Here is a 27,141-nt window from a genome sequence, read left to right on the forward strand (position 1 = left end):
TTAAATTCTACTTCAGGTGAATTTATTGAGTTACAAAGAACCTGCCAGCTCCACCATATTTACAAAGGTTTTCAAGAGGATTCTAGAGCTATTACTGCTACTGAACCACAAGTTAAAAATGCATAAACAAACCAAATGACCACATCCATAATGTCAACTGTAGAAACACCAGTTACCTTACAGGACTTCAAGGCATATTCAATCAAACATGGGGAAAATGTTTTCCAACCACTGATTTCTAGAGCCACCAGCAAGATTCTTATTTCTCTAATGTAGCTATGTCTGAAGATCAGGCATCCTTATGCCACTGCTGATGGAAGTTGGTTTCTGTTGTTCAACATACATGTTTTATCAATCAGGAATTTAATTAGAAGGTTATTCAGAATCAAGCATTGCAAGGTGTTAAAATAATCTTAAAGAGCACAATGAAATCCCCAGTTGGTTCCATATGATACTTTTGCAAGGTGGTATTGCTGCCAGACATGCACATAAAATCCTTTGGAGTCACAACCAAAGCAAATGAAGTCAAACTTCCCAGGGCACTGTCACTATTCATGTCTCAAGCAGCACTGTAGAAACAGTGCCACCTGAAAACATCACACTGCTTTTCTTACTATCCATGACTCTCTGAAAGGTTGTTTTCAGTCAATTTCATCCATTCAGCTGCAAGAAGAAATATTCATGCTCTCTACATTCACTTATCCACCTTTCCATTCCTCACTCCATCCTGAGAAGAGATCATGAATTCACTAGGAGAATACTCCAGCTGCATCTCAAGTCCTGAAGAAGTTCCACATTACAATGCCACAATACCAAAGGGATATGAACACTGTCAGCCAAGGCCTGTAAGCCACACATCTGGATGCATGCAGTTCCCACTGACAACAGGTGGCTCTGCTTGCCTTGTTAATAACTCTACAGTAGTTTTTTTACCTGATACTGACTTCACACATTATTGAATGTTTGGGGAAGAATCTAATCACTTGAGTGCTAGTGGCCCTTCTCAGGGCATTGACAGGTGAACATTTGCTGATCTACAATCTAACTCCATAACACTGACTTATAAAGTATCAACTAAGATTCAGAGTTACTCTATGCACAGAAAACTAAAAACCCAGAAAGGAGCAAGTCAGTGTCAAATAGAGTAGCAGGGAAGCTGCTAATAATATTTCAGAGGAAAAACACTGAAATATTCTTGCCTGTACAAAGCAAGATGAAACCTACCAGCTTTATGTTTCAAAGAGAAACATTCTAACTTGGTTCCTACTGCAAGGGCTACAAAAAACAAAACCAAAGAGAAGCCCAAGCATCATTCATGCAAGACAAACTACCATCTAGCAAGAGGTCTTTTATGGAGTATGTGCTACACTAGCGTGAGCTGGCATCAGATCTGGAAAGCCTACCTCCATATAGCAGGGAGACTGTCAGAGCCACACCACACTGTCACATTGCTCTCCTCAAAAGGAAAAAAAAACATCCTTTCACACTTTATGAAATGAGCCACAGAGCTGCTCACTGCAAGGATGCAGCTACTCTAGGATTTTAAAAGTTTATACTATCATCATACCAAGGAAATTCTCATCAACTTCTCTTGAGATTTGTAGCTGGGCCACGCTGAGAACACATTCAGCTCAAACAGTAATACACAAGTGCCAGCTGGTAACTGAGGTCAGAATCCAGCCACTCAACTGCTGAGACACTGGGTCAAATCTAAATTTAAGTAAGTTTCACATTGGCAAGTAAGATTAGAGCACATCTTCAAAAGTGGAACTATACTGATACTTGTGTACATAACGGGAACAAACTGCCATATATGCTACACTACACTCAACGACAGCATGAACTGTTCAAATTTAGTGCTGAACACAACAGCAAGACCACACTCAGCAGGCATCAAGCTACGATTGTGAGGAGAGTTTTACAGGAGAACACTTTCAGGCATGGCTGAATATCCTTCCCTACCAGTGTGATGGCTGAATGAGCTGCACCTAATAACATATCTTACATGCTTTACGCATCTCTTCCAGCCCTCCAGAGAAATTGATACAGAGAATGCCACAGTAATACTGCCGTGGAACACATTTATCAAGAAATCTTTGCAACTCAGAAAAACATGGAGGGGCATTTTCCTATATCCAGTTTCATTGAGGTAAGCAGGAATTATTCTAACAACTTGGCTAAGATATGATCAAACCTCTAGTACATGTTTAAGTGTTTCAAAGCTATTCAGGTCACTCGCTAAAAGCAAAGTGATAATTTAAACATTGAGCAGGAAACCTTTGTGCTTAGTTTGTGGACTAAAGTCTGAGTTAAATCCTATTATTGCAAGCCAGAAAAATGCAGTCATGCTAGGCTTCGCAAAGATGGTGGAGGAAAAGGGATTCCTTCTGCATTCCTTAAAAATTGGAATATAGTGTAACAAAAGACAACTACAGTAAATATAATAGTCTGAACATCTCTACAAAATTCTCCTCTGGACCACAAACTGGCCTTGGAAGACTCAAAATAACAAAGGCAAAGAGTAGGAGAGCTGAAAGTTTTCTGAAAGGCTGAAGGAACTCCATCCAGAAGAAACTGTCATGGCCATTGACACAGAATAATGATACAACTGTTACCTGGTGCCATTGTATCAATGAGGAAGTTTTAGTGCCTATAACAACCTGGACTTAATTAGTTCTACAAGCTGGTGCTTTTCCCCTTAACAGATCAGGACTGATTATTAGTAGACACCTTTATTCCCTTTATTCTGTATTGGGCCACCCTCAATTCTAGATCTGGGGCAGACTGCCCTGTGAGTTTCCATTACCTGAACAATCTCTTGATTTCTTTTTTCAGTATCTGTAACCTCCTACTGAGACCTAAATTCCAGTTTTTGAAAGGCAGAGGGTTAATCTACCTATCTGAGACAACAACTGTCCCTTCCAATTATTTAGTGCTTGAAATTGAGACTTTCACACAGTGCAACCTAGCGGTCATACATCAATCATCACTTATTACCACACTTTGAAAACAGCTCTGTTAGTGGGATTTTACTTCTCAGCAGATTTTACTTTCCCTTGATCTTCCACTTTTTTGATGGCAGCTTGGATAGCTTCTTGATCACCCAGAAATCGGTGAGGACCCAGAGGGTGCAGATTCTCATCAAGTTCAAGAAGTATGGGCACACCAGTGGGGAGAGTGACATTCATGATGTCCTCGTCAGATATGCCTGCCAAAGAAAAAAAACACAAAAACAAAAAACCAGTTGCATCTAATGAACAGCTTCCTAATTGTCTGCCTAGCTCACCCTTATTTCTGAGATTATCTAGTCTTAAAACAGTCAACGACATGTTCCAGCCTCCATCAACACAACCAGCTACCCAAGGGTCAATTCCCAGCTAGACCACAACTTGGTTAGTGCTTTAGGAACAGCTAAAGGAGGGAATTCCCATCAAGATGAAGACAGTTTCTTCATTTTTCAATCTACATATGTAAAATAAACAGGAAGAGATTGCCCTGGAGACTATACCTTTCCTTTAATACAGGACATTAAGGACAATACATTCTCCTCCATATCTTCCCAATTTGTGCATCACAAAAGAGGATTAGAGTCCACATGTGCTGCTCCAACATGAAACAACTTCTGCTGAGCAATGAATACAAACAGCCTCTTTAAAAAGGCAGGATACCAAGGTTAATTTTTCTCCTAAATTCTCTATGCAAAGCTTCTCACACAAGCCATCTTAAAAATTAGTATTTAATTCTTCCAGCGTAAAGATTACTGTTTGCCCACATCTGATTTCTGAAAAGCAAATTTATAGCATCTAGCCTACGGTACTATTCTCAGAATTACTAGATACAGGATATTAATTTCTACTTTCAAATGAGGGAGAGGCGAAGAAAAAAGGGAGGAAGAGTCAACTTATGCAACTTGGAGCATCTTCCTGTATTTATTCCCTTCACTAAAATAACATGGGGAGAAAATTTATTTTAATTAGCTGTGCTTAATTGACATACTCTGGGCCCTAATCTCAATGAAATCACTAGTTATTTATACATCACACACACAGTGTCCAAAGCATCCAAGTGAATTTTGAGACCAAACCTCCTAGTAAAATTTCCACACAAGATCTAAATAGTTGCATTAAGAAGCAGTGACTGCAAAGACATTATTCCTCAAAAATTTCAGGCAAAAGAGAGCTTGTGTCATTGGGAATGTATTTCTTTTTTCTCCCCTTTTCTCTTTTTCTTCTAAAAAGAAGCACTGAAGTCACAGCAGCAGCCTGCTGTTATAAAGCAGGAAAACTTCAAGTAATTCATCTTAGAAAATGCACACAATCAAGCTTCTAAAATGATGACACCATGTAAACTAGACCAAGGTGCATCAAGAAAACATCCTCTTGAGCAGCTGACAAAACAGATGGTTCACATAACATATGGGTGCAAATTTACTAGTGATTTTCACATTAAGTAGAAAAGCAGAGCCAAGATATTAACAGGAAAACCCACAAAGTCAAGCCACTCAGTAACAGTGGGACAACAACAGGTCAGAAAAAACAGAACTAATCATGAGGTGAGAATCATTTTATGCCCCTGCCCAGAAAATACACAAACAAGCATTACCTTTGCAGTGACCTATTCTTGTTTTGATTAGGCTAAGTACTTAGTTCAGCTGTAGATTAGCCCAAAGTTTCAGAAGGGCATGGAGCACAAGAAACAAACCCTTGCAAGAAGCTTACACCTTGTTACACATTGTGCCATCAGTCCATTAAAAAAAAAGTTACACTCTGCCAGTTTAAGCAATCCCTGTATACAAGGCAGCAGAATCACAGACCTACACAGAAAAGCACTCAAGGAGCATCTAAAGTTTTAAAACAGCACCAAAATCAATAGGAAAAGTACTGAGTCCATTTACTAGGCACAAGCACAACTCTCAAGGACTTCGGTTTGCAAAACAAGTAGCCAAGCTGCATGAGCTCTTATTTCAAGGATTCTTAAACATGCTAGATTTTAACAACATACACATCACCATGTATCCACAGAGAATCTGGCCCTAGAAGTGTTCTGCCCACCTCTCAAATTCAGTCTCCCAGACTAAACCATTCAGATATACACAAAGCAGATGAAGTCATGCAGGAGGATTTAAGCAAACCACACAATGTGGTTAGCAGCCAGGATATTTAAAGGTTTCCTCTAAAGACGGACTAAACAAAACTAGCTGTAGCTACATGGATTCAGAAGTGCATTTTACTGTTTTTACAGAACACAAAGTGACCACACAAATGTCAACTAGTGTTGATTTACAAAGCAAAACAGTGCAGACCAGGATAAACAAGCTGCAGCAAGCGTGTTGGCTTTCTCCTCAGGATTTTTTCCTCATATGGAAGTATTGCCTCACAGCCAGAAGGCTGGAATTGCAAGTTGAAGTCAGACAAAAATCCTAAAGAAACAATAGTATCCTGTTGCTTTATTTCAATACTGTTACTGTATTTGTATAGCATTTCTGTTCTTCAGGAAGCAAGATGCTGATCAGGCTTGTCACACAAGCACTTCAGTTGCAGGCAAAATGCACACAGAAAACTCCCCACCCACCAGGCTAGGAGGACAGTAAAGAGATCACATCTTATACTCCAGCCATTACAAGCACAAGCTAACTGCTATCCAATTACTTCATGTGCTGTAACTATAGCCAAGTGACCTTTTCTTGCACTTCATCTGAGCTAGCCTGTCACAACCCCATCCTATTTCACAGTGAAGAAGGGTGAATTCAGGGCAAGGACTCAACTGCTGACTACAAGGTGCAATGGGAAATAAGACCATTGAAGAAGCCACACTCTTCCCTCGAGTATAATACTAAAGCCTGGGTCTCAGCACTACTGAAGGGTACTGTGTTGCTGGAAGCAGTCTTTCCCTAAGCTTTAAAACTAAGGTCCTAGCTACTTACAGCCACAAGAACCCACAGACATTACTGAAGTACTCAGGATGTCTTCCTCACCCCAGATAAAATGCTGACTGCACAGCTACATTCCTCAACTAGTCATCTCCCATATGTTCTCTCTCATGAGCACCTGTTAAACATTGTTCCTTAATAGCAGCTGTATAGCAGGAAGCAGGTACATGAACATTTTAAGAATTTGGTGCAGAACTTATTACCAAAAACATCTTTCCAAATCACATTTGGAATTCTTTCCCAGCTCGCTTATGCTCCATTTAAGTGAACTGGGTGATCAAACATGCAGAGACCAGTAATATCTCTGTGCAAGCTTAAGAATTCACCTTTACTTGGTAGCCCATGAAGTGCTTTGAAATACTTGCACTCTGGAAAGTCCTACAGAGGCAAACCCCATTGGGCTTGATTTTGAGCACCTACAGCCAACTTCTACAAGGGCTTGCTCAGCTTCTCCCTCCCTCTCACCTGTTACCAAGTATCCTTCCTTCTACTCTTATGGTCAGAGCAACACAAAAAACACAACAGCTCTTGAGAATAGCTACACCGCTCCCTTCCCTGCATGTCAACTACACTTGAGGCCAGATGATTCATCCAACAAAACACACAAGATCATATGCATAAATTCAGCCACAATGGGCTTGTTCTAGAACTGGTGCTTTGTAATTGAGATCCAAATCAGGTCATAGCTTCCCACAAGCTTAATGAAAATACTGAAGCTTTAGCCTAATAAGTTAAATATTCAGGGCCAGATTCTCCCCTCCCTGCAGGCTGGCAGAGGACCTAGCTTCAGTAGAGTAGAGGAAGCAAATGGGCACAGTGTTAAAACCTGGCTATTAATCTTTACAGAATGTTAGCTCACTGTGCAGATTTGAAGGACAGAATGAAGATGGGTGGGCTACAACCATGGCTGCAGCCTATTACCCACATCTGTTTCACCTTTATGTCTGCCAAGATTTTCTATGTCTGTATTGGGTTTGCATGGCAAGGTTTTGGCAGCAGGTGGCTACAGGGGTGGCTTCTGTGAGAAGCTGCTGGAAGCTTTCCCCCATGTCCAACAGAGCCAATGCCAACTGGCTACAAGACAGACCCGTCACTGGCCAAGGCTGAGCCCATCAGCAGCAGTGGTAGCACCTCTGGGATAACACATTTAAGAAGGAGGGGAACCCAAACTGCTGCACAGCAGCCATGAGAGGAGTGAGAATGAGAGCAACAACCCTACAGACACCAAGGTCAGTGAAGGAGGGGGAGGAGGTTCTCCAAGTGCCAGAGCAGAGATTCCCCTGCAGCCCATGTGGAAGACCCTGGTGAGGCAGGCTGTCCCCCTGCAGCCCAGGGAGGTCCACAGTGGAGCAGATAGACACCTGCAGGCCATGGAGGACCCCACGCCGGAGCAGGTGGCTGCACCTGAAGGAGGCTGTGACCCCATGGAGAGCCCATGCTGGAGCAGGCTCCTGGCAGGACCTGTGGACCTGTGAAGAGAAGAGCTCACACTGGAGCAAGTTTGCTGGCAGGACTTGTGACCCTGTGGGGAACCCACACTGGAACAGTCTGTGCCTAAAAGACTGCAGCCTGTGGAAAGGTCCCATGCTGGAGCAGTTCATGAAGAAGTGCAGCCCATGAGAAGGACTCACATTGGAGAAGTTCATGGAGGACTGTTGACCATGGGAGGGACCCCACACTGGAACAGGGGAAGAGAGCAAGGAGGAAGGAGCAGCAGACACATTGTGTGATAAACTGACTGCAACCCCACTTCCTCATCCCCCTGCACCACCTGGGGGGAAGAGGTAGAGAAATCAGGGGTGAAGTTGAACCCAGGAAAAAAGGGGAGGGGTGAGGGGGAAGGTGTCCCACATTGGATACCAAAAAAGAACTGTAGTGGGTTGACCTTGGTTGGATACCACGTGCCCACCAAGCTATTCTATCACTCCCCTCCTCAGGGCAGCAGGGGGAGAAAATAAGATGGAAAAAAACACATAGGTCAAGATAAAGGTAGTTTAATAAAGCACAAGGCAAAGGCCACACATGGAAGCAAAGGAAAACAAAAGATTTATTGTCTACTTCCCATCAGCAGGTGACATCCAGCCACTTCCCAGGAAGTAGGACTTCGGTATGCACAGCAGCTGCTCCAGAAGACAGACATCATAATAATGAATGCCGCCCCACCTTAGCTTTTATTGCTGAGCAGATGTCATATCATACAGAATATCCTTTTGGTCAGCTGGAGTCAGTTGTCATGGCTATGTCCCTTCCCAAGATCTTGCCCACCCCCAGCCTACTGAGGGGGGATGTGGGAGAAACAGCCTTGATGTGTGAGCACTGCTCAGCAGCAGCCAAACCACTGGTGTTATCAACACCTTTCTAGCTACCACTACAAAGCACACACTGAGGGCTGCTATGGGGAAAATTAACTCCATCTCAGCCAGACACAACACAATGGCATTACATGAACAGCTCCTGATCAGTCTGACTTTGACTGTGGTCATTACTGAGGCCATCCCAATAGGAGACAGTGTCAGAAAGCAAACCATGAATTTATCATATTCCCATTTATTAGAGAAATCCAGCCTGCCTTAAACTCCTCAGGCAGTCCCAAGATTAAATAGGCTGAAAGAGGCATGAGACTTGCTACTACCAGCACTAGCTGTCAACTATGGCATTAGGTGAGAAAGTCCCAGAAGTCTTGAGTAGAGACCCAGGCTGCACTACCACCACCAGGAACTCAAGGCAACACTGTGACAAATTGAGTTCTCTGAGCATGCAACTCTGGAACCTACCAGCATACATATTGCCCTTGGACAGAGCTCTGACAAAAGGTTTTCATCTCTGGCTGAAGCACTATTGATAATCCCTCAAGCCTAAGTTCATGAAAACCAGTCACTAACAACTCATGTTTGAAACCTTTGTCCCAGCTGCAAGTCCCAGCCCTTTTGCACTATCATCAGGCACTTGCCACCCCCTTCCCTGTACCGATTCAAACCACCAACATTACAGAAAACTACCCACTCCTTGCTGTTTCTTGCCAGTTTACAGGCAAAGTTAACTTGCACAAAGGCTCAACAAGCTCACAAGAAATAAGCGGCAGAAGGACAGAGCAAAGACGGGGATGAATGACAGAGAGTGCAAGACCACCTCATTTCAGCAGCAATGAGTTATTAGATCTCAAACTGGTTTCTGTAACTGCCCTCAGATATCACAGTCAGATAAGTAGTATTTCCTTAAGAAGGTCAAGCAGCAAAATCAGTAAAATAATCTTATTAGGTAGTCCTCAACACACAATCCACACCAAACTCAGTATATAGCTCCAGCATGTAAACTACTCAAATACTGGAACTGCACAAGTATCACACTCACAGTAAAGCAAAAAAGCAAAATCCTTGAGGGCACTGCTACCCCTGCTCACCAACTGGTGAGACCAGCATCAAGCCTTCCCAGTCACCACATTCTGCCTGCAAGCCCAGTTCCAGAGCTCTGTCCCAGCTCTGTGACCACAACCAGTCAAGCCCAATGGATGCAACATCTGCATCTTTCTTCAAGAAACCAGTTAACTCCTCCCCTCCATTTTTTACCCTGAGCACAGCAAGGCTCAGTGACTACCACACTATATCCGAGATGGCTGCCTTTCAACAGGGAGAAAAATCCTAGAATCAGGCCTTCCACAAAACCCCATCTTGAGGTACTTAACACCAGTCCTCAGGGTTAAATGGTCAGGAGGGAAGAAAGCAGTTGATACAACCCATCAATCCTTCTGCCAGTCATCTGGAAAATTAGTCCATTAGACTTGGTCTCTAATTAGTACATCAACAGAAACAGGGCAAGCTGGTCACAACTACTACACTAACATTGTCTTCACAACAGGACACTGCTGAAGGTCTCAATCTGAACTATCAGTTATTAAAGAGCAAACTATTCCTCCTTCAAAGAATTGACAAAATCACCTGTAAATAGACCCTGTGCACCTAGGATGCTTATTTAGCAGATGTTAGCAACTGATGCTTTCCTAATCAATACAACGTTTCAGCATCCAGAGTAAAACCTATCCAACAAGTCTGATATTGTTACTCTAGATACCTTCCTCATTAACATCTTGTTGCCATTGCTTTTTCAATGCATCAGAAAGGGTATACCATGAAAGAAAAAATAATATGGCCTGTCTAAAGACCTGAGTTACAGGTCATGGTCCATACCAATAGGTGTCACACAACAAAACAGTTGCGCATTTATGACAACACACTTCCACAAGCAAGCACAAAACTGCAGTTAAAGAGCCTTTCCAACCCTAACAACATGTAATGAAAACTGTCCTCTTGCTCTGCCAATTTTTAGTTGTGAAAATGATTCCTAGCATCATCACATACATCACCTGAAGATGATGCAAAGAATAAGTGCTCTAAAAGGACTGGACAAGCTCAGTTACAAAGACTTCAAAAATTGATGCCAACATTGTATCTTTGACAGGATTGCACAAAACAGCCACACTTGGTGGCATTTGTAAAATTCATAGGGATTACCTAGAAGGAACACAGTCCAGCATCCCCTCCTGGACACCAACAGCTCACAGCACCAAGATCTTCAGCAGCACCCGCTGGGAGAAATGTCACTCAGCCCACTGGGACAGAAAAGCAAGCTCTCAGAGAAACTGGTGTTTCTCATCTCCAAGTGCATACAAGAGTATGGTCCAGTTTGTGTTAAACACCATTTTCAGAAAGACTGCTGGGGTTTCACTATTTAAGTCCTCACATGCAATACATGACAGATCCTACAGGCATTTCAGATACCTTAATAAGGTCCACTCTGAGCAGTTAGAAAACAAGAACAAAATCCAAACCCACAATCAAAGCCTTGCTAGCCTGACATTCTTTTGCTCTGATGATTTTTGTGTGCAAGTAGAAAGCAGATCCACATTTCAAGCTCTTCACAGATCACCCGTAACAAGAAAAATATTCAAATTCAGCAAACTGCTGGCCTGTTTCAAAAACACCACCTCCTTGAAATAGTAACTTCAAGTATACTCTCAAGTCTTTCAGAAAAGACATTAAATTCCACACTGAGACAATTAGAATTGTTTCATCAGATCAAACTGAAAACATTCATATCTACTGCCATTTAAAGTTTCCAAGCTACATCTTCCATGATTAAGTTATCACTATGACTAAGTCATCTAAGCAGTCATGTAGGATTGCTGTCTGAGGCATTTGGAGCCTGATTTTCTAAATGCCAAAAAACATGGCGCCAGCTAAGATAGAGGGGCCTAGAAACTTCCACTCAGGTGCAGGACACACTAAGCTTGTCCAAAAAAAAAAGTCCACAAAAACAAAGCCCACCTCACAGTGGGTGCTATAAATACAGTAGAGTGACAAACTTTAAGCACTGCTAAATCAGCTCACAACTCACAACCTTTCAGGACAGAAAGGGAGAGACAGCAATACAGACAAGGAACCTCTTGGATCCAGCTAGATATAGGCTGGAGCTCTGGAAAAAAAAAAAGCAGGTGCAATAACAAGAGTCTTAAAGCTCTGTTCATGTTACCCTTCAGGCCAGCTCTGCAGCAATTCAAATCTCCACCGCATAAAGGGCAGAAGAGCCAGAATGTATCTGGCAATTGCTCCTGTGTGGGAACTGGGGTAGCGGATGGACAGTCCTCAGTCAACAGAACTAGAACCTCTGCCAAGGATTCCTCACATTTCTCTACGCAAGTGCATGCTGAGAGGAACAACATATAGTGTAGGCCAGACGAGAGGCAGTTCTATTCTACTTTGGTTGAGCATGGGCAGCCCTTGAAGAGTTATACCTAACAGATTGTCCCAAACAAAGCTTTGCAGCTGCTCTAACTTACACTGTTCTCTCTGATCTCAGTGCAGCAAGGAATCCAGCCATACTAACTTTAAAGTAACCTTTAGCGGTCACTGATGCCATTAGCTCTAGCCTTGGTGCGTGCCTGCACAGGTGGCCCAGGGTCTCTGCTGAAGCTGTGGTCAGCTTGCAGCATTTCACCCCCAAAGGCTTTAGCCAGCATGGTTTCATGTAACTGGTTCAGTTCTTATCAGTTATTTTACATAGCATGGACAGCCACCTTTACCACATCGGTGAACTGGCTGAACCAGCCTTCCTCCTTCATCCAAGCAGTGATCTGTACCCCAGAATTCACAGCCTCTATAGTTCCAGAAGCCAGCTGTACATGCTTATTCCCTGGGCTTCTGTCTCCTGCTAAAACATCAGCTGTCCTGACTGTTCTAGCATGCCTGAATGGAGAAAGTGCTCAGCAGAGTCAGAGCTGTAGAGGCACACACCAGAAGGTTTTATAACTAAAAAATTGAGTGGACACAATCCAGTCTGTGCATACTTTAACTACAACTCTAGTAGGCTGCATTCATACATGTATAATTACTAAATTCTACTCTACCAACAGACAAAGAAGTTAATATAGTCCCTCTTCCAGTTTAGGATGACTAAACTAGAAGCAGTGTCATTAAAAAGGGGGGGGGGGGGGGGGGGGAAATCTAGCAATGACTTAAGAGATAAATCACATCCTTTTCAAGTCCCAAGTAAATAACCAACCTTATGCTAAGCTACCAACTTAACTGTTCATTGGTTGGCATTTTCTATATTAGGAAATACAGTATTTGCATAAGCTTTAGCAAGTACCTACTCTCCACAGAACTCCCTGTCACAGCAGCTTTTTTAAGTAAATAATTATCAGGACTGAAGCCTCAAAGTTACCCACCACAGTAACAGTCAAGAATGTCTTCCACAACCCAAGACAAGCACTTTATTCTGCTGTGTTATGGCAACACTTGTTTAATGAACAGATTATGATGTCAACCCTTCTGAAAAAGCAGCTGAATAAATCAAAAAATAGTTAAAGCCTGAAGAGTTTTTGTCTACCTAGACCAACCACAAAGTTAGTTTGAATACAGTAGTTTAAAATGAGCAGCAAGAAACAAGGTGAAAGCATCTAGCTCTTTTCTTAACTACATTAATCCAACTAATAATTCTCTTCCCCTTCCACATCCCCCAGTTTGATTCCTGTTCCAATAGGCCAACTTTTTACTTTCTCCTTCAAGACCAGAGACATTAAATGTTACATTGCCCCAATAAGTAACATACACTACAGAACAAGATATAAAGCTCTAAACATTTGAGTAAGGAGAAGAGGGGAAGGCTAAAAGACCCTTACCTTCCACATGCTTCAGCAATGCCCTGCTGCTGTTACCATGAGCAGAGATAAGGATCATTTTGCCACTTTTCAGTTCTGGCACTATCTTTTCATTCCAATAGGGAAGGAGTCTTTCAAGCACATCTTTTAGACTTTCGGCCTTTGGGAGATTATCCTGAGAGACATCACACAATTTATACCGGCGATCATTGTATATCTCTTCATAATAAGGATGAGATTCAGTTATGGGAGGTGGGGTAACATCATAGCTTCTCCTCCATATTTTCACTTGTTCCTCCCCATGATTCAGAGCCATTGCCGCTCTGTTGAGACCAATCAGTGCACCATAGTGACGTTCATTCAGTCGCCAGGAACTCTGAATGGGAACCCACTCTTGGCCCATCTCTTCCAGGACAAGCCATGCAGTCTGGATGGAGCGGCTGAGCACAGAGGTGAAGACAAGGTCAAACTCAAAGCCCAGTGCTTTGAGGTGTTTGCCACAGTTCTGAGCTTCCTTTATCCCATCACTGCTCAGCTTCTGGTCCACCCAGCTGCAGAAGCGATTCTCCTTGTTCCAGGCTCCTTCCCCATGTCTTAAGAGAACAAGCCTGTACTTAGCCATTTTGGTTGCAGCTTAGCACAGATGACAACTGGTCTGACATCTAATAATGATGCATCTGGACAGAGACATGAGACAGATATATCAAACATCCCATAGATAATGCATTACAAGTAGTAATATGGCAGCAAAGAGTAGAAAACTATCAGAATCAAAACAACCAAAGACACAAGTGTCTGCTGAGTGTGTTTTTACCCTGGAGGTCTCCTGGCTTTGAATTCCTTCCCACCCTCATGTGGCAGGAAAAGCACCATCCTCCACCCAGCTTGATTCAACTAGCCAACTTAACAAATTGATTAGTAGCAGATTTGTACAAGCTGTTCCTGCCTTCAGATATCCCTCAAGTGCTTAAACAGAGCCTCACTTAACATCAGAGGCTCTCAACTAGCAGATCTCACTCTCACTACTGACCTGCTTAGAGGCAAGACATGGAGCCCAAGCTCATAACAGCTGCCCAGACCCACACAGGCTCCAAGGGAATGCAGGCACAGACAGTACCTGTGATCCTCAGCCACAGCAACTGGAGAGGAGGACCACAGAATTGGAACTGGCAATACACAGAACCTTATTAGCTTTCCTCAAAGGAGATGTCACCATAATCGTGCTCTGCATAACTTGTTTCCTCCCATCCCCATCCTGCCCTGCTAATTATGCCAGTCTCTGCTTGATTTCTTCCCCAGGCCAACTCCTCCATTCCTCCACACTCAAGTGCAACAACACAGCTACTCCAGGATGCAATGCACAACTAGCGAGTTCTCATTTGACTGAATCAAGAATTGATCTCAGATTATTCCATCCCCTTCCTGACTTAAGTATTTTTTTTTTTTTTGTCTTGTGCCTATGAATTACAACACCAGATTCTCAGGCACCGGAATTAATGTTTCTAATTTTACAGTGGGCACAAATGGCATATTTGCTGTCCTCATTAAATGACAGACAGCTACACATTCGTAAGGTCAAACTGCACCTTTCTCTGCTCCTGTTGACAAAGCAACACCACTTCCAGATTGTCTTCAATGAGAGATGGATTTTGACCACTCACCCAAGCTTTTGTAATGTGATCAAATATCTTTTATCAGATTGCATGATGCCTGAAAGGTCTAACACAGCAACTCTGAAAGCCCCACCTGATCACTCTGACCCGAGATGTCACAAACAAGATAGCAATAGACAGGGAAGGGGCAAAAAATATAAAAACACAACTCTCTGCACTGGGAAGAGTGCTGTATACTCAAATGAACATTAAGTGCTCTCAAAACCACAGACAGTGGAAGACTGAGGTCTGATTTCTGCACACCCAACATTGGACTAGATTTCTGTAAGAGACATGCTTATGAGAGCTCCCATCATCTCAAATCAGTTGGAGCTGCTTCAATCACACTCCAGGTAATCTCAAATTCAGGGGCCCACTGTGACCCTGAATTAGTTCAGTAGGGTGGGTTAGGCCCATGCACTCTGGGTTTTGGGAAGCACCCAGCACAGTATCAGCATGCATTTTTACCAGACTTTCAAAAAAGTGTATAGAAAGGTTGAATTCATTAACAGCCTCAGTAATTTGATCTTGACTGCAACAGCAGCTTAGTTCTCCTTTACTCCCACAGAAGACAGTCTACATCACACAAGGACACTATGCAATACCTCCCAAGCTCTAACTTCTGGCTACTGGTACAGCTCGGGATTAAGAAGCCTTTGAGGACTGACAGATTTTTAAAGAATATCAGAAGATATTGTCTGACACACAATAGACAGTTGGTAAATATAAGGGAAAGTCTTCTGTGATGTCATGTAAAGGAGGCCTGACTTTTGTGTATGACAAGGAGCACCCAAGACAAAATACCTCACATGTTCCACTTTCCCCTCACAATCATCAGTTGCACATTAAGGAAAGAAATCAGCTATGGTTAGGATTCAGGTGTCAATATAACATCAGGTACAATACTAAACTATACCCTTTAAGATCCCATGTTTATAACAAAAAGGAATATCAGATAGCATTTCCATTTAACACCAGAGTGAACCTTCTCCAACATCCCACAGATACGATTAAAAATTGCAGTGTGTTCACAGCACAAACTACCACACAAAACATAGCCCCATAAAAAGCTCTATCTCTGCAGATACCTCATTGTTCAGATTAATTGATCGTATTATCCACAAGAAGAAACTGCGTAATTTAAAGAATCAAACTAAGACACAATACCAAAAAAAACCAAGACCCAACAATGGAGGAGATGCACCTGTTCCAACAAGTTCTTATTTGGGTACTTTAGGCCAAAACAATAAAAACTCAATTAACATAAAAAACCTGAAGACCTAAGATCATCTGGCGACCATAAACTCCAGTTCAGTTATATAAAAGATTAGGCAGAATCACCAAACAAATTTAGAAGGGACTAGCAGTCACAGGGTTGCTTAAATATCAGTGCGCTTATGGAAGCATTTAAGCTAGAAAGCCTTAGAGCAACACATGGAAATAATCCTACTCACCTTTCCTATGGCACAGGAAAAACCTACACAAATCCCAGCACAGACTCAAGAGCTGCTTTATGCAGAGGCCACCACACACTCTTGGCTAGTTACCTGCAGGAAAAGAATAAACAGCAAGTGCCCACACAGAAACCACAAGTGCAAATGGTTATGCCAACCATCATTTGCTCTCAGAGCTGTAAGAAAATAGAGCACACACCCCTTGGATGGGCTGGGAAAGCTACCAATTTCCTTCTCCCAAAAAGCTGTAAATGCGCAGTTCCTCCATTACCAACAAGGGAAAGTTTCTTGTCTCCCAGATGCCCCGGGATATCATTTGCTCCCCAAGATTTGTTTAGACTGCCATTACCACAGCTTTAGTGCACAGACATCTACCAAAACCTCTGGGAGAACACAGACAGCAGACCTGGACCCAGAACAGAAACAGAGCCCCAGCTCAGCAGAGCAGAGAAAGGTGCTCAGGATAACATCTTACATCGGCAGAGCTTTTAGCCAAGCACACCTTCAAGGTCTAACTGCCAGAGCCGGTCATTTCCAGGACGCCTCCCTCCAAGCAGCACAAGCTCACCTGCTCCACACACACACGAGGTGCCTCACAGCTACTACCCTCTCCGCAAGCCACCACCTGCCCCGGGCCCCCACACCACCGTCCTTCCCCTCAGGGGACACCCCCCCCCCCCACACACACACACACCCCACGGCCGGCTCCGGAGTCCCGACACCCGCCCAGGGAGCCCGCCGGCACCCCCGCCTCGGGGAGTCCCCCCCGTAGGGCCCCGACGGCCTCTCCCCGCAGGGCCCGCGCGGAGCGACGGCACCGCCCGCCCGAGGGGGCACCCCCCGCCGCCCTCCTCCCCTGCAAGGAGCCCTCCCGGCCCCTCTCCCCCCGCTTCAGAGCATTAACAGGCTACACCCGCGCTGCCTTACAAGGACCGCTGCGGCCCGGCCCGCCCCCGAGGCCGCAGCGAGCGCCGTCCGCCAGCCCGCTCGCTCGCTCGCTCACCTCTGCCGCCGCCGCGCCGGGAGAGGGGTGGACCCCGCGCCTTAAGGAGGCCTCGGCGGCCCCGCGCCCGCGAAGCCGGGGGAGCCCGATTGGCTGGCCCAGAGGATGAGCACCGCCCTCGGCCAATGAGGCCGAGCCTGTGGGCGGTGACGCGAGAGAGCGGCGCGGTGCCTAGCGGCGCGCTGGGAGGCGAGCCCAGCCCAGGCCGGCCGGGCCCCCGCGGCCTCTCCCGGGCCCCCGCGGAGCTCTCCCGGGCCCCGGCCGCCCGCAGCTTCTGCGCGGGGCTCGCCGTCAGCGGGCGACGCTCACCTCGGTGCCGCCCCCGAAGCAAAGCCGGGTCACGCCGGCGGTGTGCGGAACGTCGACCGCAGGCGGCCAAGCCTCCGGCTTCTGCCGAAGCGCCGCCCCGGCAGCAGACGGGCTCTGCTCCTCCGGAGCCCCCCGTCCACCCCCGGCGCATCCCCACCTCCTCGCCCACCGTCCCGGCCGGGCTAGCCTGGGCGCGTCAGGGAGGAGGCGAGGGAAGGAGCTGGGCTGCCCGCAGCCGCTGGATCCCTCCCGCTCCCCCCGCCCCGAGCCTCCCTCCCCCGTAGCGAGGAAGGAGCGCAGGCACCCCGAGCTCGTTCCCGGGAGGTGAGGAAACGGGGCACGGGGCCACCGGGCGGGGTCTTTCCCAGGCACGGCTCGCCTTTCATCTGGCTTTAGGACCTTTTGGGTTTGGTGGGAAGCGAGGGTCCAAAATCTCCTCATGAAATCAGCAGGAGGAAAACAGACGTCAGTGTTCTAACCGTCGTGCTAACTACCCTCGTACTCACAGGCTGTCATTCCAATCCAAAGGAATCAAAACCAAGTGGACGGAGCAGCTCCGGCTAGAAATGGAGAGAAGGGGTGTGGGAAGGTGGTGTCCTTTGCGGCTCCTATTGCCATAGGTCTGCTTGTATTTTTAAAGAGAAGCAGAGCACGTCTTTTACACATGAACAGATTCACATTTTCTTCTCTAAGCGCTTACCCTTGAACAGCCACAACGTAACGTTTAAAGGGCCACAAACTGAATATATATGGAATGTGCTCGATCGCCCTCTCTCCAAAGGAGAGAAAGAGGTGATCTTCCATTTCTAATAGGTCAAAATGATAGTCCACAAAAATGAAAGATGGGAGATTCAGATCCCGATAGGAAAAAGCAACAGAAGGAAATTTAAGAAAAATTGGGGCAGAGGTATTAAAATAACGTCTCTAAAGTGCTGTCAGGAGAAAGGCTGTTTTGTTTTGCACTTACAGGGATTAGATCCTAAGCAGTCAGTGGGAAAGAAGGACCAGCGAGATGAAACGCTGTTTCACTAGGCTCTCAGCATGGCACAGCACTACGTGTGCTAAGTGGTAAGAGTGGCCAAGCTGTCGGTGAGCAGCATCCTGTGTCTCTTGGGTGGTTACTACACTGACTTTGTTCCTCATTTATTTGGGAAGCTCTGGAAAGCATTCTGCATCTCAGGGAGAACGTTTTCAATGCTTTTCCTGATAAAAAGAGCTATGCCTAACCTCAATACAGAACCACAATAAAATCTGCTACTTCTGCAAAGTATTTCCACTGGATGTGAATTGCACTTACAGTTACACACATAATCCTTTTCATCTCACCCACTAACTTTAAAGTTAACAATTGCCTTTTGTCTCTATCAGCTTCGTCTAAGCCAGAACCTAGAGTGCAAAGCCAGTCCAGCCTACACAATCAAAGTAGTGATAAATAAATAAAATATTTATTTAGTAGTAGTAGTGATAAATGAAATAAAGTTCACTGTACCAGAAGAGTTTGATTTGCCACCCATCAGCTCAAACTGGTAAAGAGAAACACTCCCACATCACACTGCGTGATCACACACCTGCAGTCACCCTGCCTCCAGTCAGATCAGACCTGTCTCCTCTTGTACAAACATACTAGTGGTACAGCTCTGAATATGGGTGCCTCACAGGCAAACTGGTTGATTGACTTTGCAAGGAAAAGAACCAAAGGTCATAAAGGCAGAAAGAAAAATACCTATTCTTGAGTATCAGCACTATGTATTGGCTGTACTTCAATCATTAAGAATACAATTAACAGAAAGAAACATAATATGCCAATATGCAGTTATAACTACAAGTGAGTAGACAGCAACCTGTGCCACAAGCCAGGACCTCTGTGGCCATTAAATACAGATTTCTTATCTCCATTCATCTTCGAACAAGTCAATTTCATTGGCATGGCAAAAACAGCCTAATGACTTTGATTCACATTTCAAACTACACAAGGACCAAAGACTCGAAGCGGTATCCCAGTGCATGACTTTTTGCAGATAGCTACACTCATTTGGCAGCTATTATCTCTCAGACCAGCTGGGCTATGTTTTTCAGGGTCTCTGGTCTGGAGCCCTTCCAGGCTGTAGTGTTTAGCTGGAATGTTTATGGCAGGAGCAGTTCAGGAAACTCCTTTCCTCAATACATAAACTTCCACTAGGGCACCAGTGCAACCGTACCGCACTGAAGAAAGGCTGAACAAGGCAGAAAAGAAGAAAACAGAACTGGAAAGAAGAAGGGTCAATTAATGATTGCTGAAAACTGTGGCAAACAGGAGCACTCTTCACTGATCATGCCCTTGGTAGTTTTTCATAGAATAGTTACTTCGTTCAAAGCTAGATCAAGTATTTGCCATAAAGCACTGCAGACATACCCATTGTAATTTCCAGAAGACCCTGAAGTCCTTGTTTAGAACTATTTGATACATGATCTGTCTTCATTAATAATTTCACCTACAAAAGAAATTTCTGTAGTCAAATCCTCACACTCCTTAATCTGAAACCTTCTCTCTAAAACTTCCTCCTGGGTGTTTTTCTACTGCATGAATTTGTGCCTTCCCTCCTAGACTCTCCCTGCTCCTTTCCACCTTTAGTTGCTGCCAGCAGCATGCCACCCAAATGTGTGCCCAAGCAGTCCTCACCTTTTTCTTGGATGTGGGCCCATTCAGGCCATTTTCAACACTTGACAGTTTTTCCTTGACAAAAGTCCTAGATCCTGTCTTCTGTCTGTGTGCTACCCATGCTGTTGTTGTCTCAGATTTCTCTGCAACTTTTCTGATGGTCCACTTTCATTCGAGGCCAAATTGGTATTGAGAAAGGTCAGGGAGTACAACACACTATGCAGAGAGATAAACACATCCTTATTTCCCCACGAGGACTCAGTTCAGAACTGTTATATTGTAAAATCACTCTGACTACATCCATCTCCCTGCCCATCACCCCTCAATACACTAGTTTTCTCTTCTCCTGTAAACTGAACACAAGCATTATTTCCTGCAAGAAATAAACTGCAACATGGGCAGGGGCCTGGGAAGCCCACACTGTGTATTAACCTCACTGTTAGCAGGACAGTGCTACCCAGGTGGGATACCTTTCTTTATAACACCACAGCCATCTTACCCATCTATGCCTTCAGTCTCCTTACCTATTCTTTTTACACCTCTGCTTACTCAATTTTTCCAGTTTAAAAGACCACTTTATTCACTGCTTTTTCAATCAGCTTCATTTTTTCCATCCAAGGAAGACTGCAAGTCCACAAGATATCAATATCACTTTTTCACCCAAGCCTAGTCTCTAAATACACTTGTTTAGCTGAATCCCAAGCAAAAGTAATGTGTATTCATGGACTGGAAGCTGTTTTCCTTGTTCCTGAGACCACAGCCACAGCTCACATGAAGCGCTTGTCCTGGTTTCAGCTGGGATAGAGTCAACTGTCTTCCTAGTAGCTGGTACAGTGCTATGTTTTGAGTTCAGTATGCGAAGAATGTTGATAACACTGATGTTTTCAGTTGTTGCTCAGTAGTTTTTAGACTATAGTCAAGGATTTTTCAGCTTCTCATGCCCAGCCAGGGCACCTGACCCAAACTGGCCAACGGCATATTCCATACCATGGGACGTCCCATCTAATAGAGGAACTGGGAAGGGGGGGGGCGGAATTCGCCGCTCGGGGACTGGCTGGGTGTTGGTCAGCGGGTGGTGAGCAATTGCCCTGCGCATCATTTGAACATTCCAATCCTTTTATTACTACTGTTGTCATTTTATTAGTGTTATCATTATCATTATTAGTTTCTTCTTCTCTGTTCTATTAAACCATTCTTATCTCAACCCACGAGTTTTACTTCTTTTTCCCAATTTTCTCCCCCATCCCACTGGATGGGGGGAGTGAGTGAGCGGCTGCGTGGTGCTTAGTTGCTGGCTGGGGTTAAACCACGACAGCGCTGCACAGTCCTGTTGGCCTGAAGTCCTTCATACGTCTCTATACACCAGACCTTGTTCTTTAATACAAGGAAAATAAAGCCTTCTCCATCAGATCGCAGAGAGCACATAGCAGGCAAGGATGCACTAGTCCTACGTATGTTTTTTTGTTAAAGCCACTCACCGCGTCTTGCATTAACCAGACAAGTTGTTCTCAACATGTTCTTGGCTCAAGCATACCTATGCGTGGGTAATTTTTCATCACACACCTACCCCTATTTGCCAATATATCACACCACCACGTCTTAAACCACGCCTATTATTACCTAAAACTTGGGGGTGCACCTGACAGAGCAGTGAGGTGTACCTTGCACACCAGTTAGTCACCCAATTACAATTGAAGCTCCTCAGCAAAGGGCCTTTTTCACCTTTTGTTTTACTAGTGCCTAATACAATGCTGCTTTCATATGTAAATACAGCGGGGCTTTCATCCTGTTTGGGTATGGAGGCAATATATAACCTCACACATCTGAGTGGATTCTCTTTATGTCAAAACCAGACGCGTAAGTCCATGTGGAGGGCAAATAAAGTATTCTACTTTTTTTTTTTTTATTCTAACTCCATTGCTTGGGGGGAAAATCTCTTCAAAAAAAAGAGGAGTGTGTAAGTACTTAAACTAACCCTGCATTTGTCACCAGAATCATAGCTTTAGTCTTTAACTAAATGCAGAAGTTTTTCTGAATCATTAAGTACCAAATAAATGACTGAGAAAGAGGAAGAAAATACATAAAAGCCTTCATTATATGCAAAACAGATGGAGGGAAGCTGCTATGTGAAGCATCGTATTGCAAACCCAAAGCGGGAACTGAATTTCTTATGTAACCCCTATGGCTAGGTACTGGTAATGTTATCCTGAAGTAAAAGATGTGACTTCTGTCTGTTCATCTGAAACCTTAACTCAAAAAATTATTTTATTTCTGCATATCCCAAGCTGAAAACATACACATGGGAAAATCCTTATATTCTCTACGCACTCAAAACCATTACGTGGATATCTTCAAATAAACACCTTACCACAACAGGTGCCTAGATGTTACAGGCAAGTGTGTGGAACACAATGTTCTGAAGGAGCCCTCATGGATACAGTTCTAGCCCCCAAAAGTAGCTCCAAAAGAAGTTGTACAGGGTGCCAATGGCTGGGAAAACAAAATTCTTTCTCACAATCAAAAGTCTTCCCATTTCTAGAGCAAGAAACACAATTTGAAGATCTACAATGTTCACTTTTAAATTTTGTGGGTTTGAAGTGGTTTATAAATTAACTTATTGTAGCAGTATCAAAGGCAAAGAAAATCCCGTGATGAATCTGCCTTTTTTTCCCCCATGATAAACAGCATAAAAAGTGCTGCAGACATCAGACGTCAGTAAAAAACTGTCTGGGAAGAGATAATTTAAAAGGGCCTCTGAAAAAAAGAAAGCAGCAGGGTGGTGTTTAGTCAAGGCATGATAAGTTAGTTAGAAAACAGACTGGATAGTGCTGATACTAGAGTATGGTAACAGCACATAAGAATCTGGGCAAATGTAACCAAAAGGGTAAAATGGGAACTCCAATGTCATTGCAGAGAATGGGGAGAACAACAAACACACACAAGACATATTCAAGTTCACTTGTACAAATAGCTTTCTATGAAAAATTAATGGTTCACCTCAAAAAAGCTGCTCTAAAGTTTTTTACTTCCATGTTACAATGAACCCTGGGTTAACTAAGAACTTGCTGATGTGTGTGTGCAGAGCTATCTCTTTCGGTATTATGTTTGTTTTCTCACAAACACTCTACAAATCACAAAGATTTGTCTTGTGCATATTACTTTTCTTTCCATGGTATGTGGCTCTCTTGCAGCATACCAGTTTACAAAACAAGCCCGACTGATGTTTAGTTTGGTTTTCAATGGAGCACAAAAACGAGTTTCCTATATAAAAAATCTGTCCTATGTGTCATGATTAGTACAGAGGACTGAGTCACACTGTTCTTCCATTTTACTGTAAATTCTCAGAATTCAGTGGGGTTGCTCTTGACTTAAAAAGGCAACAAAATAAGGCCTCTCTTTTACAGGATTGTTTCCCAGGAAACTTTAGGTGGTAAGTTGCTAAATAAATAGCTGTGTATCACAAGTTAATTCATGCTCTCCACCCACCCACCCCCCTTTCTTTAATGAAAAAGGAGCATGAGTAGAAAGGCAGCCAGGACTAACAAATCATGCATGGATGGGGAGTCAGGATATCCAACTTCCCAGAGTTCTTCAATTCTAATTTTCATCTCACATCTGTTTTACTTACACGGAAATCCATTTTTTTAAATAATTTTGTGCCTGACTTCCACTGGTTTTTGATTCAGAATTAGTCTATTCCTCTCTATTGCCATCAGATCTAGCTGTCCACAGAACAGCGTGGAAAAAAATGTTTTGCCTGTAATTCAGCATCTCCTTTTTATATTACAAAAAAGACACTTTTCTGCTTCCCAGAGACACGAGGTACTATCCAACATTTAGCACTTTGGATAGGTCAAGTACTTGTTTAAACATTCAGTACTGCTGTCATTATTCTTCCCTGTTGAAGTCTGCACCCGCAAAATACCAAATAAGTAACTGAGCCAAGATCAATTCAATGACCTGTGAGAAAAAAAACTGGGCAGTAGGGTCCTGCCCTTCTTAAGAAGGCAATTACAGAAGTAGCATATAACTGGTAACAAACTACCTATCTTTTTTTTTGGTGGGGGGTTATAATACCTCTATAAAGGTACCATAAAATGAGGCCCATGCTATCTGACCAAGGTCTCATTCCCTTCTAAAGATATAGGTGCTCACAAACTTTAGAGATGAAGAAGTCACTTTATCTGGTCTTCTGGCTTACATCTAGTTTATGGGGGCAGGTGGGAGCACACACAGGCCAAATTTATTTTCCTGGCTTCTGCAGCAACCCACACCTGGCCACCATCTTTTCCCAGCCCCTCGGGTGACAGACATGTTCTGGTTACAGGACAAGTGAGAGTCCCCAGGCAAGATAATAGCTGGAAGCATCCTGCCAGAACAAATTGCAGCTCATGGCCTCCTCCCTGCATGCCCTGAATTACTTCTGGAAATGACAGATGCTGAGAATGCGGAAGCCCATCTGACCAACCCTACAGCAAACCTGGAGCATACAGCGAAATAACTGCAGATCCATGGATTAGTGAAGGACAATAAGCCAAACTTTTGTGGGAATCACTGGACCTTCCACATACCCACTAAATGTTCATATTGCCCACGGGTCTGCCATGTGACAGGAGAAAGACCAGGAGGTTCTGCTCTCGTATTCACAAAACCTGAGTAACTCAGTCAGCTAAAACAACCTGGCTCCCCTGTTGTGTACGAGTTGAGGTTATAAAGCAATTTCTATTCAGCTCTAATTGCACAGATTCCACAGTGGTATTTTTCATGTTGTTCCTAATCAAGATGAACTCATTGGTTTTACTGTATGCTTCATTTTGTTTTGTTTTTCAAACATGAGGAAAATATTTTCAATACTTTTGTGTTTCACAAATGGAAAACATATCCCTTCCTCCACTCTTAAGGCATTTGAAGCACCCCTTTTCTTGTCAAAACTAGACACGTCTGATTGCTGAAACTTGAAATGGAGCATGAAAATATTTTTCCGCAAGGACAAGAGCCTCCACTTGGCAAGAAAAAGAGCAGACTCTTCTCAAAAGTGATGCACTTTGGAAAACCTACAGTCTCATATACGAGAGAGAAAAATCTCATTCCTGTGATAACCATGCCTACCAACAGAACTGGACAGGAATGTAGGTCTGGGATGGGCAAGTTTTCCATTTGTAGATGAGTTGGGTTTGGAGGCTGGCCATGGTGTCCTTCCTATGTAACTCAAGTTGCTTATCCCCTCATTACAAAGCCCATTCTTCCACAGAAACAACTGAGAAGGTACGGTCTTTGTTGATGCTTTGGCACCTGCTCTTTTCACAAGGCTTGACCTAGAGAAAATCAAGTGAAGTATTTGCCAGTCCCACATTAATCCACCTCTCCAGTCTATGACCAGAAGGTTTCTTTTTACAAGTTCAAGAAAAGACACAAAAGACACTGACATGCTTCTGCTTCCGCAGCAACCAGTCCTGGCCTGTGCAAGGAAGCTGCAGTTCAATTAAACCAGTTCAAAAACTGATGCCGTTAAATTAATGCTAAGTCTGTGGGAGGATAGATGTTATTTTGCTGAAGAGTGCTTTCTACTGTTTTAACTGAAGTGGTGAGGAACAGATTTAAGCTAAATCAATATACAATGTACTTCAACTGATATGTGTCCAAAAATAGGCATTTGCATCAACATAATGAAACAGTGCAAGATTTTCATGTAGACAAGACTCAGAAGAAAATGTAACCATATTATACTATGGGAATACTGTGAACATGCCTTGTTTTGCCCTTGTCTGCTGTCAACACCTCCTCCACTGCCTCCAGGGGTCTGCTCCCCGCTGCCTGACAGTTTTATTAACTATCTCTTCCTGTCTTATTTACCCTGAGGTACCCACTTGTTGGCAAGTCACATTTCTCTTTATCACCAAACCACCCCATTTGATGTAGCTCTCAAAACTGTAGCTTCCTGCAGTTCTGCTAAGTTAAAAGGTTGCTCTTCAGGGTAGTTTCAAGCTGATGTTCCATAGACTTTCTCTTATTTCCTCTATTTATAACAGTAATAGTTACTACAGCTTCAGAGCCAGACTGGCTGGGGTTTCCTCAGAAACCAAAAGATATCGCTTCAGGCTTCTTGTGTGTCCAATGCTGTGGAAATGTCACAATGTGACTACTGTTTCTGGGAAGTCCATCCCTCTCCAGAGGGTGACACGCAGTGACTGAGCAGAAGTATAAAAACAGGCAAAAAAACCCATTTTTAGCAGCTCTGCTTTCTTAGCCTGGCATGATATCCCAGTGTATATTCAATCAGCTTGAGCCCACTGGTTTACACCACAGAGTAGGGAAAGTGCTTGGGAAAAGATCAGTTCTTACTGTTCTTGCTGTTCTTGGTTCCTTCCCCCAGATGCCAGCACAGTCGGGCCAAGGCTGGGATGCAGATCCTAAGGAATTTTGTCTTCCCCGTTGTGCCTGAGCCACCACCACAGCTGCATCGTGAGCTGCAGGGTGGCAACAGAGGGGGTCTCTGGTGATGAAGCACTAGAAAACATACACGGTGTTGAAATCGTGATGTCCAGCCATTCTGAGGACATCAGGGTCAATACACAAAGTAGGTTAGACAGAGTTTGGTATTAGACTGGCTGAACAGAGAGCGAGCTGACACTGTTGGCAGACATTTTAACAAAAGGTTTGCTCCGATGCTGTTGAATCAATGGCAAATCTCCCAATGGAAGTAGCCTCTGGCCGCAAATGTGTAGTTAACAACCCAGTATGCTGTACAGCGCATACTGCTTTCTACCAGCTGTAGACAGCCCACAATCCCCATTGACTGCTGCAGTCAAAAACAAGCTGGAGGTGCTGAGCACAATAGAGTGCTACCGGTCACAGTAAATCCAAGCATTCTAAATTTTAGACAGTCTTACTATTTCCCCTGGGATAAACAACATGTTGTGAGTAAGTGCCCCGTTAACAGCAGGCAGAAAACAGACTTGATTTCCCTGCCACGCATAACAATGCTTAAAAGTGCAAGTTCTGC

General features: G+C 44.0%; 1 protein-coding gene across 4 annotated transcripts; it reads right to left on the minus strand.

Annotated features, from left to right (window-relative positions):
- Positions 1-26,505, minus strand: BPGM (bisphosphoglycerate mutase). Of its 4 annotated transcripts, none has more exons than XM_049822559.1 (4): positions 26,481-26,505; positions 16,189-16,281; positions 13,104-13,759; positions 1-3,208 (listed from the first exon to the last, which is right to left on the minus strand). In XM_049822559.1, exons 3-4 carry the CDS (start codon positions 13,702-13,704, stop codon positions 3,030-3,032), a joined length of 780 nt encoding a protein of 259 aa, XP_049678516.1. In that variant the 5' UTR covers positions 13,705-13,759; positions 16,189-16,281; positions 26,481-26,505; the 3' UTR covers positions 1-3,029. The 4 variants fall into 4 exon arrangements, with proteins under 4 accessions (XP_049678516.1, XP_049678515.1, XP_049678513.1 ...); XM_049822558.1 differs by lacking the exon at positions 26,481-26,505 and adding an exon at positions 17,192-17,224; XM_049822556.1 differs by lacking the exon at positions 26,481-26,505 and adding an exon at positions 17,116-17,159.
- Positions 26,506-27,141: the final 636 nt, after the last annotated feature.

This window comes from Accipiter gentilis, chromosome 18 (assembly GCF_929443795.1).
Source record: "Accipiter gentilis chromosome 18, bAccGen1.1, whole genome shotgun sequence".
Lineage (NCBI taxonomy): Eukaryota > Metazoa > Chordata > Aves > Accipitriformes > Accipitridae > Astur > Astur gentilis.

Excerpts from the sequence above, each read along its gene's own strand:
- BPGM (XM_049822559.1), bottom strand. The coding sequence starts at position 13,704 with ATGGCTAAGTACAGGCTTGTTCTCTTAAGACATGGGGAAGGAGCCTGG. Across the intron at positions 3,209-13,103 it reads ATTGCTGAAGCATGTGGAAG|GCATATCTGACGAGGACATC; the intron begins GTAAGGGTCTTT and ends TTTCTTTGGCAG.